The following is a 16,074-nucleotide window of genomic DNA, read 5'->3' as shown; positions in this document are numbered from 1 at the left end:
ATTGGACTGGGATGAGACCCCCCACCTCATTGGACTGGGATGAGACCCCCACCTCACATTGGACTGGGATGAGACCCCCCACCTCACATTGGACAGGGATGAGACCCCCCACCTCACATTGGACTGGGATGAGACCCCCACCTCACATTGGACTGGGATGAGACCCCCCAGCTCACATTGGACTGGGATGAGACCCCCCACCTCACATTGGACTGGGATGAGACCCCCCACCTCACATTGGACTGGGATGAGACCCCCCCCTCACATTGGACAGGGATGAGACCCCCACCTCACATTGGACTGGGATGAGACCCCCCACCTCACATTGGACTGGGATGAGACCCCCCACCTCACATTGGACTGGGATGAGACCCCCCACCTCACATTGGACTGGGATGAGACCCCCCACCTCACATTGGACTGGGATGAGACCCCCAAACTCACATTGGACTGGGATGAGACCCCCCACCTCACATTGGACTGGGATGAGACCCCCCCACCTCACATTGGACTGGGACGAGACCCCCACCTCACATTGGACAGGGATGAGACCCCCACCTCACATTGGACTGGGATGAGACCCCCACCTCACATTGGACTGGGATGAGACCCCCCACCTCACATTGGACTGGGATGAGACCCCCCACCTCACATTGGACTGGGATGAGACCCCCCCAGCTCACATTGGACTGGGATGAGACCCCCTCCAGCTCACATTGGACTGGGATGAGACCCCCACCTCACATTGGACTGGGATGAGACCCCCCCACCTCACATTGGACTGGGATGAGACCCCCCCACCTCACATTGGACTGGGATGAGACCCTCCAGCTCACATTGGACTGGGATGAGACCCCCCACCTCACATTGGACAGGGATGAGACCCCCCACCTCACATTGGACCGGGATGAGACCCCCCCCACCTCACATTGGACTGGGATGAGACCCCCCACCTCACATTGGACTGGGATGAGACCCCCCCACCTCACATTGGACTGGGATGAGACCCCCCACCTCACATTGGACTGGGATGAGACCCCCCACCTCACATTGGACTGGGATGAGACCCCCCACCTCACATTGGACTGGGATGAGACCCCCCCACCTCACATTGGACTGGGATGAGACCCCCACCCCCCACCTCACATTGGACTGGGACGAGACCCCCACCTCACATTGGACTGGGATGAGACTCCCCCCCCACCTCACATTGGACTGGGATGAGACCCCCACCTCACATTGGACTGGGATGAGACCCCCCACCTCACATTGGACTGGGACGAGACCCCCCCCCCACCTCACATTGTGACAGTGTTATGTGTTTTTCATCAACATTGGTGTGTTGTGTTGTATACTAATCATTGTGTGATATACTGGATTGATAGTGTGTCTCTACCTGCTGTGTTTCTATATGTCAACGACTAGTCACTGCATCCACATACATTATGATTGATGGTTATTGGATTATATAAACATTCTCCAGTCGCACCATATGTGCTGTTTTTGGAAATTCTTTCTGAACATAGCAAAGCTTCTCAGCTCACAATCCCTGAGCAGACACACCCACCATCTCAGAGGTCCCTCCCCCTCTGTGTGATTGGTTAGTTTGCAGCCCACGGCAGACAGTTTCAACCCTCCTGGAGGGCCAGAAACTCACAGAAGAGTCAATACTGGTACTGGAGGTAAAAAACAGACGAGTCAAAACTGGTACTGGAGGTAAAAACAGAAGAGTTAGCCTGTTATTGCAGAGCGTTGCAGTGGATTGGCCTATTATAGTGTAGTGCTACCAGACTCGTCAACTGTGAGACATTTCTTATTTTCCCCCTGTTTGTGGATAATGGGATTTTAACCATGTGGCAGGTAAAAAAAGAAGAGGTTACTGATTACTTTAACTTCAGGTTTGCATATTTTCCTACACAGAAACAAGTGGTGTCTGTGTGCTGTATGTGTTTCGGTGTCATTGTGGTGACATGTTTGGGAGCAAAATGTTGACTCAGCCTCGAGGCAGGGCGTAGTTCAGAAGCTGATGTCACTCTGCTGTTCTGCACTCAGAAAATTCCATTATGGTTGAATTATGAAAGTGTGACATCACAGTGTGTAGAATAACACAGTGGTTGAGGGAGGCAGTGAGTGAAACGACACGGCGAAATGTTGTGATCATGTGCAATGGATTGTCTGTGATCCTCATTCTTTTGACGTGACTCATTCTGAAGCTGCGAATGTTGTGATTAGGAAAGCCGGTGTGTCAACTGCAGTGCTGATATCAATACCAAGGTTTACCACCTTGATTGTCAAGAAAACATTATTTATGAGTTAGATAAATCCTAAGAAGTGTTGCCTTTTTTATCAAACATTCCATTTGCAGAATGCAGTTGGAATATCAGGCTGTATCGTTTTTCAGTTCGTAGAATTCACGTCTGGCTCTCACACATTTCAATGAAAGCTATTTTTGTGTTGAGTGAAGCTCCTCTTTTTCAAAAGTGTATTGCCAATAACATTCTCAGTTTGTTCCACAGTGTGAGAGTTATACCAGTGCCATATCCCGGTGTCCCAATGCCCCACCAAATGTCTCTTACTACTTAAGAGAAGATAAACACAAGTGAAATATAGCACTGTTTGCAATCTGAGTTGCCTGTCTAGCTTCAAAGCAGTACTATTGTCACAAAATATTGCCTGTAGTTTTAGATCAGAGTTTATCTGTGTACTTCCTCATTACTTTATTACTTTCTAAGTGTAAAATTGAGACTTGTTGGAGCCTGGGGTTTTCTTGATTAATTAGTAACTAACTATCTCCTGATGGAACAGAGGAATGCCTAACTTTTCTCTGGAATCACACTGAGATCACATGTATCCCCATGGAAACCTTGTCAGTGTGTGAATGATTTGTTTAGGTTGATTGTAAGCCTAGATGTTGAAAGAGGTCAACAAGGAAAGGGACAGGCGGGATAGTGAGTAATGACTTTGGCAGTCTACATCGGTAACGTTTTGTTTGGTACCAATATAGATTAGTATTATAGTAGTGTGTGTGTGCATAGTGCATGATTTATCAGCAGTTTAAATAGTCAATTTGTCAGGGATTGTCATTGTCATGCGGTTTACATGTCAGCCACTAGGTGTCCCTCTTTTACCTCTGTTTTGTAGTGGCTAAATTGCCCATCAATATGTGGTAATCTGAAATCACTATGCAGCAATGTAAAGAGTACACTTTACGTGTAAGAATGACAAAATATGTACTTTGTTAAACAAATCATTTTTTCAAGTAATTTCAATGATGCATAATAAACCCTCAATTTAATCCAGTGAGTACAGTATTTTGGGATCAAGGGAGAACGTTAGATTATATTTTATAAGAGATTAGTGCAATCCAACTGCGACCAAATTCTGTTATCATGAAATCTATGCTGGGCCAGGACTTTGCTGGAAAATAATGAGTCTGAGGGCGATTCAGTGAAAGTTCACGCGGCTATGGAAAGAAAACACTATTTTCCTGCTGATGCCACCTGCCAAGCCACAGAGAGGAAATGGGAGAGTTTGGCTGTTCTGATAACTGACCAGGATGACCTACAGAAAGACCGACCCTGCCAACAGCAGGCGTAGCTAACAGACCCTCTGTTCTAATGCTGCTTGACTGCTTGGCTGGCTAAAGGCTAACTGGCAATGAATCAATCCAACTAATGGCCTCTGTTTCCAATTTCTTATCTGTGGTCAAATCTACATTGGATTGTCTCTCTCAACTGCACACAAACTCCTTTGCAGTGTATCTCTTTCAGCTTGTTGCATTTCATAACTGTACTATTGTATTTTTACACTTACATTCCTTACTGTAGGCTATTGTTTATTGGCACACATTGTAATCAATATCCCTCATCGAGACATCAACACTAAACAAATGTAATACCTATTGTCATGTCACAATCAATACATATCTTAATTTGATCACTCTTTTTCTGCTGAAAAAATGTCCTGCTCGGCAGGATATGCAAACTTTCAGTGTATTCAAGGTTTTAAAAAAGGCCTCTAAAGTTTGAGATTTCACTTTGAAATGTCAGACTTGACGTCAACCTTGACAGGGCTGTTGGACCGCTCTATTGAACCGGCTGCTTTAGGACGCAGTGCCAGGTCACACATTGGTCACAGATACGCCACAAAAACAGGATTACAGATAAACATGTTAGGTATCTGCCCCGGGAAAAAGAGCAATTTCTCTCTCTCTCTAATGATGAATACAAGGATAAAGGCAGTCATTAGAGATGATCAAATAGTGTGGCAAAGCTGATTAGAAAGAGCTTGAATTGAGAGAAAAAACAATCCCAGTATGACTCGTTTAAAAAACAAAACCTATTTAGTTAAACAGATGTAGGATCTTAATTTGATCACTCTTCTGTTGCTGAGCATTTTCATGCATAGCAGGAATTGCAAAATTGAAGTGTATTCAAGGTTTTAAAAAGGTTTCTAAAGTATTTTAATTTAATTTTACTGCTGTAGCAAACTGACTCAAATTAAAATCCTACATCTGTGAGCTCTGATAGAAGCTCTAATATTCAGTTAGTAGAGTACTAATGCTTGACTCGTGCATATATCCCAACTGGAAAACCTGTCAGTGCCCTCATGCAGAGAACCTTATCCCTGTCTACTGTTTCTCTGGTAGTTCAGCTGTTACACTGCCATGCATGCCTGGGCCCTGGGGATAAACAATTTACACTTCATCCTATTATTAAGGTTACATTATCGGCTTTCCTGCACTTCATCTTGCCCGGTCTGCTGGCACTAGATGTCAGGGATTTAACAACCTTTATGACAACAGCTCTGTGGGTCTCTTTTTAGGCTGTTGGTGTCTAGATGTGGTTACTCTTTAGACAGTGTTAGTTGGCTTTTAAAAAAAAGTGGTCTGTCGCTCTCTCTCAGGACACGTGAATGCACAGTCCTATTGGCTATTGATTGTGAGTCTTGTGCCAACCAATGACTGTAGGTGCCAACCCCCCCCCCCCCCTCCCCCGCCCTGGGTTGGTTGTAAGAGCCTGTCCCAGCCCCATTGTAAAGTTCACATTTATCCATTGCTGGCAGTGGGCAGACAGGGGGCTGGCTTCAAGGCAATTGATCATTCAGATCCACCCATGCATTTATTAATCCAAGTTAATGCAGCATACTTTTTGTGTATGATAACACTGCTGACTCAGTGTCACATTCCTTAAAGATAAGCACAGTTTGAACCATTTTTTTTTCTTCAATTTAACTAGGCAAGTCAGTTAAAGAACAAATTGTTATTGACAATGCCGGCACACCCCGGCCAAAACCTAACCCAGATGACACTGGGCCAATTGTGCCGCCTAATGGGACTCCCAATCACGGCCAAATGTGATAGAGCCTAGAATTGAACCAGGGACTGTAGTGACATCTCTTGCACTGAGATGCAGTGCCTTAGACCGCTGCACCACTCCGGAGCATGCCATCAATTTATTTTGTATTTTGCATGAATGTTGCATACTTGTGGCAAAACGCACGTATGAAACTATTCCTAGAGGACTTTGTGTATAACAAAACATTATTTTTTAAATAGCAGGCATGTGTTAGGCTCCTATAGGTAGAGAAAGGAACTAGGACCATGTTTTTAGGAACCTCTGGGTCCCGGGTGTGTGAAGATGAGCCTCACTCTTCTCCACAGACACTAAAATGCACCAGTACAGTACACTACAGTACACTACCTAACAGTACAGTACACTAAACTACACTACACTACCTAACAGTAACAGTACAGTACAGTAACTACCTAACAACAGTACAGTACCTGCAAGTACACTACCTAACAGTACAGTACCAGTACAGTACAGTACAGTACACTACAGTACACTACCTAACAGTACACTACAGTACAGTACACTACCTAACAGTACAGTACAGTAACAGTACACTACCTAACAGTACACTAAACAGTACAGTACAGTACAGTACCTACAGTACAGTACAGTAACAGTACAGTACCTAACAGTAGTAACACTACCATACAGTACAGTACAGTACCTAACAGTACAGTACACTACAGTACAGTACACTACCTAACAGTACACACCTACAGTACAGTACAGTACACTACCTAACAGTACAGTAAAGTACAGTACCTAACAGTACACTACCAACAGTACAGTACAGTACACTACCTAACAGTACAGTACACTACCTACAATACAGTACAGTAACAGTACACTACAGTACACTACCTAACAGTACAGTACACATACAGTACAGTACAGTACCTAACAGTACACTACCAGTACAGTACAGTACAACCTAACACTACCTAACAGTACAGTACAGTACACTACCACTACACTACCAAACAGTACAGTACAGTACACTACCTAACAGTTCAGTACACTACTAACAGTACACTACAGTACACTACCTAACAGTACACACAAACAGTACAGTACACTAACAGTACACTACCTAACAACAGTACACTACACTAACAGTACAGTACAGTACAGTACGCTACCTAACAGTACACTACCTAACAGTACAGTACAGTACAGTACATTAAACTACACTAATACAGTACACTACAGTACTGTACAGTACAGTACACTACCTAACAGTACACTACCTAACAGTACAGTACACTACAGTACAGTACAGTACCTAACAGTACAGTACACTACCTAACAGTACACTACCTAACAGTACAGTACACTACCTAACAGTACACTACCTAACAGTACAGTACAGTACACTACCTAACAGTACACACCAGTACAGTACAGTACAGTACACTACCTAACATTACACACTAACAGTACAGTACAGTACACTACAGTACACTACCTAACAGTACAGTACACTACCTAACAGTACACTACCTAACAGTACAGTACACCTACAGTACACTACCTAACAGTACACTACCAGTACAGTACAGTACAGTACACTACCTAACAGTACACACCACAGTACAGTACAGTACAGTACAGTACATTAAACAGTGTACACTACCTACAGTACAGTACTGTACAGTACAGTACACTACCTAACAGTACACTACCTAACAGTACAGTACACAGTACACTACCAGTACAGTACAGTACCGTACAGTACACTACCTAACAGTACACTACCTAACAGTACATTACCTAACAGTACAGTACACTACAGTACAGTACAGTACCGTACAGCACACTACCTAACAGTACAGTACAGTACAGGACAGTACACTACAGTACACTACATTACACTGCAATACACTACAGTACTGTACAGCACACTACCTAACAGTACCGTACACTACATTCCACAACTGTACTTTACACTACAGTACAGTGCAGCACACTACACTAGATTACAGTGCAATACACGACAGTACACTACACTACAGTATACTAGACTACGGTACAGCAGGTATTGCTGCCCAGCTGGAGGCTTCACAGGAAATCAGACAGGGGAAAGACATTGATGTTCCATCTCCAACACCATGTGTTACTCACTCTCACACCCACCGCTCTGTGTTCACCAAGACGTCTAGAATGTCAACAATATGGATCTGTCTGTCAGGGAGGGGATTGAGAGAGCAAGGGAGGGAGGGAGGGAGGGTGGGAGTGAGGGAGGGGAGGGAGTGAGGGAGGGAGGGAGAGAGAGAGGGAGGGGAGGCACATGGAGAGCAGATGGTAGATGGTACCCTCCTTAATTTAAAGTGATCCACCCCCACTTTATAAAACTTGAGTGATATGAACACACAGATTAACACAGGGTTTATCATGAACACACTGGAACAGATTAACACAGGAACAGTTAACACGGGAACAGATTAACACAGGAACAGATTAACACAGGAACAGATTAACACGGGAACAGATTAACACAGGAACAGATTAACACAGGAACAGATTAACACGGGAGCAGATTAACACAGGAACAGATTAACACGGGAGCAGATTAACACAGGAACAGATTAACACAGGAACAGATTAACACCGGAACAGATTAACACAGGGTTTATCATGAACACACGGGAACAGATTAACACAGGAACAGATTAACACAGGAACAGATTAACACAGGGTTTATCATGAACACACGGGAACAGATTAACACAGGAACAGATTAACACCGGAACAGATTAACACAGGGTTTATCATGAACACACGGGAACAGATTAACACAGGAACAGATTAACACAGGAACAGATTAACACCGGAACAGATTAACACAGGGTTTATCATGAACACACTGGAACAGATTAACACGGGAACAGATTAACACAGGAACAGATTAACACAGGAACAGATTAACACAGGGTTTATCATGAACACACTGGAACAGATTAACACTGGAACAGATTAACACAGGAACAGATTAACACAGGAACAGATTAACACAGGGTTTATCATGAACACACTGGAACAGATTAACACTGGAACAGATTAACACAGGAACAGATTAACACAGGAACAGATTAACACAGGGTTTATCATGAACACACAGGAACAGATTAACACAGGAACAGATTAACACAGGAACAGATTAACACAGGGTTTATCATGAACACACTGGAACAGATTAACACAGGAACAGATTAACACAGGGTTTATCATGAACACACAGGAACAGATTAACACCAGAACAGATTAAAACAGGAACAGATTAACACAGGGTTCATCATGAACACACAGGAACAGATTAACACAGGAACAGAATAACACAGGGTTTATCATGAACACACTGGAACAGATTAACACAGGAACAGATTAACACAGGGTTCATCATGAACACACAGGAACAGATTAACACCGGAACAGATTAACACAGGAACAGATTAACACAGGAACAGATTAACACAGGAACAGATTAACACAGGAACAGATTAACACAGGAACAGATTAACACAGGGTTTATCATGAAACACAGGAACAGATTAACACCGGAACAGATTAACACAGGAACAGATTAACACCGGAACAGATTAACACCGGAACAGATTAACACAGGAACAGATTAACACAGGAACAGATTAACACCGGAACAGATTAACACAGGGTTTATCATGAACACACTGGGAAGTTTTACAGATTTTACTAATCTTTGAAACAGCAATTCTTACCTTTCTCAGTGTGCATGCCTGCGTTCCTGCGTGCGTGTGTATTTGTGTGCATGTGTATCATCAGCCTTTCTCTGTTTTTAATCCCTGGTGACAGAGCTAAGAACAGTTCCACCACACAGGGCAGCATTGTGCCGCTTGAGAGGAAGAGGAGACGGTCACAGAGGGACACTGACCCGCCTGTCCTGTGTGAGGGCCAGAGTTACACTGACTAGGTCGACCCCTGGGGTTCTGGAGAACTCTGTCTCTGCTTATGTCCTGCCTCTCTCTCTCTCTCTCTCTCTCTCTCTCTCTCTGCCCCTCTGTCTCGCTGTCTCGCTGTCTCTCTGCACCCCCCCTCTCTCTCTCTCTCTCTCTCACTGCCCCTCTGTCTCGCTGTCTCTCTGCCCCCCCCCCCCCCTCTCTCTCTCTCTGCCCCTCTGTCTCGCTGTCTCGCTGTCTCTCTGCCCCCCCCTATCTCTCTCTCTCTCTCTCTCTCTCTCTCTGCCTGTATTTCCAGTGATTGCTGGCCAGCTCTCCTACTGTAGGTGGAGCTGTCTGTCCTGGAGTTGTGGGGAAGGTCTTCCTGTTGTGCTGGTTACCTTTTGCTCTCTGTCTCTGGTTCCTGGTTAGTGACAGCCGTGCTTCGGTACAGCAGGATTTCTGCCTTACGAAGACTTTTGTCATCTGGGTACCGACCACCTCCTCGTTACGGGAGGGTTTCCTTTGATGTCCTTCGATATGTTTTCATGATTTTGGTCAGAAGTTTTCTCCTCCACCGAAATGTCTCTGCAGTGCAAAGCGGGACGAAATCCACCGGTGGGTAAACTGAACTGCGTGTGAATGGAAAACTTTCAAAGGGAGTGGAGTAAAGGTGTAGTTGATGTGAATCACTCTCCTCTGGCTTTCTGCCACAGTGTACTTTGACAGGGGTTCAGTGTATCTAGGGCTTTTGTAAGATTGTATGATGACATCATTGGCGGGGACATTTGTCTTTATGTACAGTATTTGCAACTTCACGCAAAAGCTCTTTTGATTATTTTTCTTCAATATTTATGAACTGTTATTTGTCTTCATTGAACGGAGACTTAATCATTTGCCGGGGATGTTCAGTCACACGTGGAAGTTTATTTGCATGCTACTGTTGTATTGTAATTTGCTTTTATTCAGACGTACACTCTTAGAAAAAAGGGTTTGAAAAGGGTTCTGAGGCTGTCCCCAAAGGAGAACCCTTTTGATTCCAGGTAGAACTGTTTTGGGTTCCATGTAGAACCCTCTGTGGAAAGGGTTCCACATGGAACCCAAAAGGTTTTTTATCTGGAACCAAGAGGGGTTCTTCAAAGGGTTCTCTTATGCGGGCACAGAACCCTTTTTTGGTACACCCTTTTTATCTGAATATTTTTGTATATTTTGTTCTAGATATACTGTAGCACCTTTTCTTTCTAAGACTGTACGTGTCAGTCGTGTTGTGTTTGTTTTGTTGAATACTTACTCACACTATGAGTGGCACAGTGGAGGCGTCACTACAGACCCTGGTTCCATTCCAGGCTGTATCACAACTGGCCGTGATTGGGAGTCCCATAGGGCGGTGCACAATCGGCCCAGCGTCTTCCGGGTTTGGCCGGGGGTAGGCAGTCATTGGAAATAAGAATTTCTTCTCAACTGACTTGCCTGGTTAAATAAAGGTTCAATAAAATCAGATTTTTTAAAAAGGATGGCAGACAGACATTTCAGGACAGTATTCTTGTGTGGATTAAGTAGACACTTCTAATTCTGCTACTATTTTTAGTAGACATGAGCACTAATCTACTAATCTATCAACATGTTATATTGTGTGCACTGTGCATTTTAAAATGGATCATTTAACATTGCATTAAGAATAGACTCTATATTTTTGTGGAGGAAACCATAAACCATAATAATATTTGAGTGTATTTCTGGCAACTGCTATACAGTAACCTATACCATATGTTTTCTTAGTACTGACATCACGTTTGAACATTGGACACGCTAATTGTACCCTCCTTATCTTGACTTGGCTCATCAACTTGGATAACAGAGAGAAGGTTTCTCCATGTCTGGGACAAAGCACCAACAGTAGCACAACAAAGCCCCACAGATGAATTCATATTGTCTACATCACAGACATGTGAGACGAGTGCAACAGTTGTATCTTCCAGTAGGTTAACTGAGTGTCTCTGTGGATTTGAACAAGAATAGGGGAAGGGAACAAACCCGTCCTTAGCTATAGCTCTCTGCGAGTTTCTGTGTCCTCAACTTCAAAGATCACTTGTGCCCGGCTGGCCTGATAATGAGCTTTTGCCTTCTTTCACACATAATGAGTGGAGGTAGAGTTCACACAGGGAGACGCGACGGGCACAGCGTATCCACTCGCAGCTGGGGTGTCTGACTGGCCTGGAACAAAGGCTCTGTGTCCGTCAGGCCAGTCACAGTAAGGAGTTCCAGCCGTGAACAGGCAGGGACTTCTGCTTCAGTGATCTGTCTGGCTTCACTGCCCTGGGCTAGCTAGCCTAGCCAAGCCTCTCCATAGACAAGGGCCACTTGACGAAAATGACTCATTTATGGTGTTGTATCATCAAAACAACTCAAAGCTCTTATAAAATATGCAGCGTTTGTTTGTTTTCTCCCAATTTCGGTCTTCTTCGTTTGGCTGTTGCATCGCAGGAAATACGGTCAGATGTTCCTCCCTGTAAAATATGTAGGAATTAGTTCTAGAGAACTCAAGATCGACATGGATTTCTTTACTTCTTACCAAACAAGTTTCATTTCGATTCAGCTTTAATTTATATTTCTGTAGCGGGTTTAGAATACAATGAAACTCAATTTAGAAGTGTCTGCATTTCATGCAATAACCCACTGATGAAGATACCAGAGATGTGTTATCCAATACCTGCTATTTATTCTTCTACCACAACAAGTAATCTCCAGTTTTCTTTAGATTAGGAATGTGGTCAGACTACTCATTAATTTCTATTCTGGGAAAGTTGACAACCCCCTACTGTTTAACCCTTTTGAACCCCTTGCTTCTTTCTCTTTCTCTCTCTCTATCTCTCCCATTCTCCCATTCTCTAATGATGAAGTCCATGTCATCCCTACAGATAGCTGATCAGCTTCCCTGGATTTCGCTGACGACATCGCTTTGTTGCGTGTGAAGATGGAAACACTGGAGTCGGAGCTGACCTGCCCAATCTGTCTGGAGCTCTTCGAGGACCCCTTGCTCTTGCCCTGCGCTCACAGCCTGTGTTTCAACTGTGCCCATCGCATCCTAGTCTCCCACTGCAGCCCCAACGAGCCTGTGCAGTCCATCAGCGCCTTCCAGTGCCCAACCTGTCGCTATGCCATCACCCTCAACCAGAGGGGCCTAGAGGGACTCAAGCGTAACGTCACTTTGCAGAACATCATCGACCGCTTCCAGAAGGCTTCCGTGAGCGGGCCCAACTCCCCCAGCGAGACTCGCCGTGAGCGGGTCGCCCCGGACGGCACGGCCATGACCTCCCCCAGCGAGAGGGTGCAGTGTCAGTTCTGTGAGCAAGACCCTCCCCAGGATGCCGTCAAGACCTGTGTCACCTGTGAGGTGTCCTACTGCGACGAATGCTTGAAGGCCACCCACCCCAATAAGAAGCCCTTCACCAGCCACCGTCTGATCGAGCCCATGCCGGACTGTCACATCAGGGGACTCATGTGTCTGGAGCACGAGGACGAGAAGGTGAACATGTACTGTGTCACAGATGAACAGTTGATCTGTGCCTTGTGCAAACTGGTCGGTCGGCATCGGGACCACCAAGTAGCTGCCCTCAGCGACCGCTATGAGAAACTCAAGGTAAGAGATGCTCTGTGCTGTACTATGCTATACTGTAAACACCTTCAGGAATTTCTGGGGAGTATGGGAAGTTAATGATTGACTGTGAAAAGATCACTATGTGCAATAATTTGTGTCCACCGAGTGGAATAAATGGTGAGATTAAAAATCATATTTTATTCAAATCAAGTAAAAACATTTGAGTATATTAAATAAACAATATTGTGCCTGAATTACCAGACACATCAGATTCAATATCTGACCATTATTTTTTAGTTTTGTTTAGATTCACCACACACATTTTCAGAGATGCAAAAAAATAATGTGATTGCTAATTGTTGTTTTCCAAATGTTGCCTCATCCTTAAAACCTATGTGACATGCTTCAGCGTGAAAAAACCCTGTTGTTCCACAATTCACACGGGCATTTTAAGATTTAAAATTGAAGTAGGATCCAATATTTCAATAAAATAGTCTCCTATTTTAATATCCTCTGCTAACCAACGAGGAATGTTTCCTCAGACTCATGGGTAAATCAGGAGTCATTGTGGTTGGTAACAGTGTTGCACAAGAGAACAATACAATCAGGTAAACACACAGTTATACGCTACGTGTTATACTGTATCTACTGGCCCTCTTGGCTTACGAAACGACAACACAAAGCTTACAGTATTAGAAACATGTCAAATGGAATTCCACCTTCAGTCAGATTTCCCCACTAATGCAGCTACAGTAAACTCATATGAGGTCTGTTAATGTTTCAAAGAGCAAAGAGCTTTGGGAACAAGGAGTGATCACACACCATGACACTTTCTTTCAGCGGCTTAAATATAACATTTTGACACGAAATCACAACCAATAAATAAAGATTGCTTCCAAGGGTTTCAGGTTAAGTTCAACTAACCTCTTTCCCTCCATGTGTCCATATTAATATGGTATCACGAGAGGCTCTTAGCTGGAACACACACAAAAAGGTGGCCACGCATTCCTTGCACTTAAGACTTGAATGAGCTCCTGTCAAATGCATTGACGTTTGGGCTTTGTGGGCTAGCATTTCGCCTACGCGCCATGGGACTCGATCATGGCTCCAGAAACCTCATGGGAGCGATCAGCGCTTTATTACCAGGCAGAACCATGCGGCTGTGTATTATAGTTAGCCTTTCTCATGGAAATATACCCTCACATCTGACAAGCTCTATCAAGAGACACGGTAAATAGGGATGTGATGTCAGTAGACCTTAACCCCTATACATTCTGTTGAACCACATGTATTGAAGTATTTTATCAGTAAATTCATTTTTTATGTATTTTTATTTAACATAGCAATATCTATTATCGTTTTTTTTGTTGTTGTTTTTTTTTTTACAGTTGATTGATAGCCGATTGATGTTTTATTTGAAGGAGGCAGTGTTTAGTCAATGCCTTTAGTAAAGAAGAAGTCAGTGTAATAATGTAATAACGTGTCTAGATGAAGGCTTTCTAGGGACCACATGGATACCCTTGCATGACTTTGAAAAGACCTCAGGACTTATCACAAAATAAATACAAATGTTACACTATTTATGCATGAGTCACCAACAGGGATTTTGCATTACATAGTACACACGGACTACTTTTTTTTGCTTGACCTTTCACCAAAAACAAAGAGAATGCCAAGCTTGGTCCCAGAATCCCAGTGAAACTGAGATGTGGTAATCTTAGATTGCAGCACTATGGCAATCAAGGTCAGAGCATCAGCGGTAACCAGCGTTTCCTTTGTTTGATCATGCTGTCATTGTGCAGAGAACTCCAGACTGCTATCTCAGTGAGAGGAGCGAACAAGAGGAAGCAGACCAGGAGATATCTACGGTATCTACAGTATTAATCCAACTCCATATTCAGGGACAGGTCTACTAAGAGTTAATTAACAGCTGTTATTTTCAGAGGGGAATAAAACCTGCAGATGAAATAATACCAATATTCAAGGTAAAATATATCAAGGTAAAATCAAAAAAATATATGTTGGACCTCTTTTATTCCCCTCTGAAAATAACAGGAGAATATTTTGCACAGGTGCAAATGCTCTGTAAACCTGACCCGTAGAATATAGTCCACCACTATGGGTGGTTTCACGGCCTCTATGTGATATCTGCTTTTTTTGCGTAACGAGTAATGCCATACAGTATATATACATTATAAAGATAATATATGTACTCTGGAACATAGTTTACCATCAGGTTTTACATAACCCCCCCCCCCAGGGAGATTGTAAAATAAGAATTTGTTCTTAACTGACTTGCTTAGTTAAATAGGTTTTAAAGGAAGAGCGTCAGACTTACTGGAGTTGTGGTCAAACTTGAGCTCTGCATTTCTGACATTTCTTGCCAGTTGTAAGATACTCTACCTACTAGTTGGTCAGTTTTTTTTCAGGACAAATCCTACGTTATATCTGATTACAACGTCCGTGGCCATGTCAACTCTTTCATTCTTCAGATACAAATGAATTAAGTTATTCTGAGCATGACAGTAAATGTCAGAACTAATCAACAAACCCAGAACTGGTGCTCATTACTCTTTTTCCAGCTGTCAATACCCTTGTCTTGTGTGGGATTACTCTCTGTCTGTTTGTCATTCCCCCCTGACCTCTGTGCCAAGGTATTGTCATACTGTGTCCCTGAGTCAGTCTATAGCACTAAAGAACCAGGTTTTAGGGGTTGTTTGTTTTAGTCTATAAGGATTCATTTTTGTGGTTGCAACATTCTCCTTTGTGCTCCCTCGTGGATCTTTCACATGGGGCTATTGTCTTGATTTTTTTTTAAATATATATTTTTTAAGAGGCTTTATCTTTTACATAAATGACTAGTCACCCCGCTTCACCTTTTTGAATTTAAGCGTATAAAATATACAACAGCCAAAGTACAAAATAACCTAAATAAATAATGTTAACAGAGACTTTATGAAAATACAAAAGATATTTAATTTATGTGGAGATGCAGCCATAGACCTCACTGAAAAAAGGTAGCGTTGGTAAATGAATTGCACTTCTGAAATGCAGTCTTGACAAGCTGGACTACAGTATGCCGATGTTACCCACTGCGAAGCCACATCCTAGCCCTATTCAACGCAGAAGGAACTGGCTAATGTAGAGGGGACGTAAATCATAGACATAACAGAAGTATTTAGACACCTGTACATGTCTGAAATCTCTTATG

At 43.4% G+C, this 16,074-nt stretch overlaps 1 protein-coding gene across 7 annotated transcripts in view; it reads left to right on the top strand.

The window, feature by feature from the left end:
- Window positions 1–16,074, top strand: part of LOC135518949 (E3 ubiquitin-protein ligase Midline-1-like) — a 58,312-nt gene that overhangs the window by 20,705 nt on the left and 21,533 nt on the right. For 2 of the 7 annotated variants that reach the window (XM_064943927.1, XM_064943928.1), the window contains exon 2: window positions 12,184–12,905. In XM_064943927.1, coding sequence (XP_064799999.1) covers window positions 12,240–12,905 — 666 coding nt within the window. In that variant the 5' untranslated portion in view covers window positions 12,184–12,239. Of the gene's footprint in view, window positions 1–1,642; window positions 1,899–9,584; window positions 9,884–12,183; window positions 12,906–16,074 lie in introns of those variants that run through there. The other 5 variants (XM_064943930.1, XM_064943924.1, XM_064943925.1 and 2 more) reach the window with 5 other exon arrangements.

Source organism: Oncorhynchus masou, chromosome 29 (assembly GCF_036934945.1).
Source record: "Oncorhynchus masou masou isolate Uvic2021 chromosome 29, UVic_Omas_1.1, whole genome shotgun sequence".
NCBI lineage: Eukaryota > Metazoa > Chordata > Actinopteri > Salmoniformes > Salmonidae > Oncorhynchus > Oncorhynchus masou.
The sequence above is the reverse complement of the archived record's forward strand: the minus strand, read 5'-3'. Positions and strand labels throughout refer to the sequence as shown.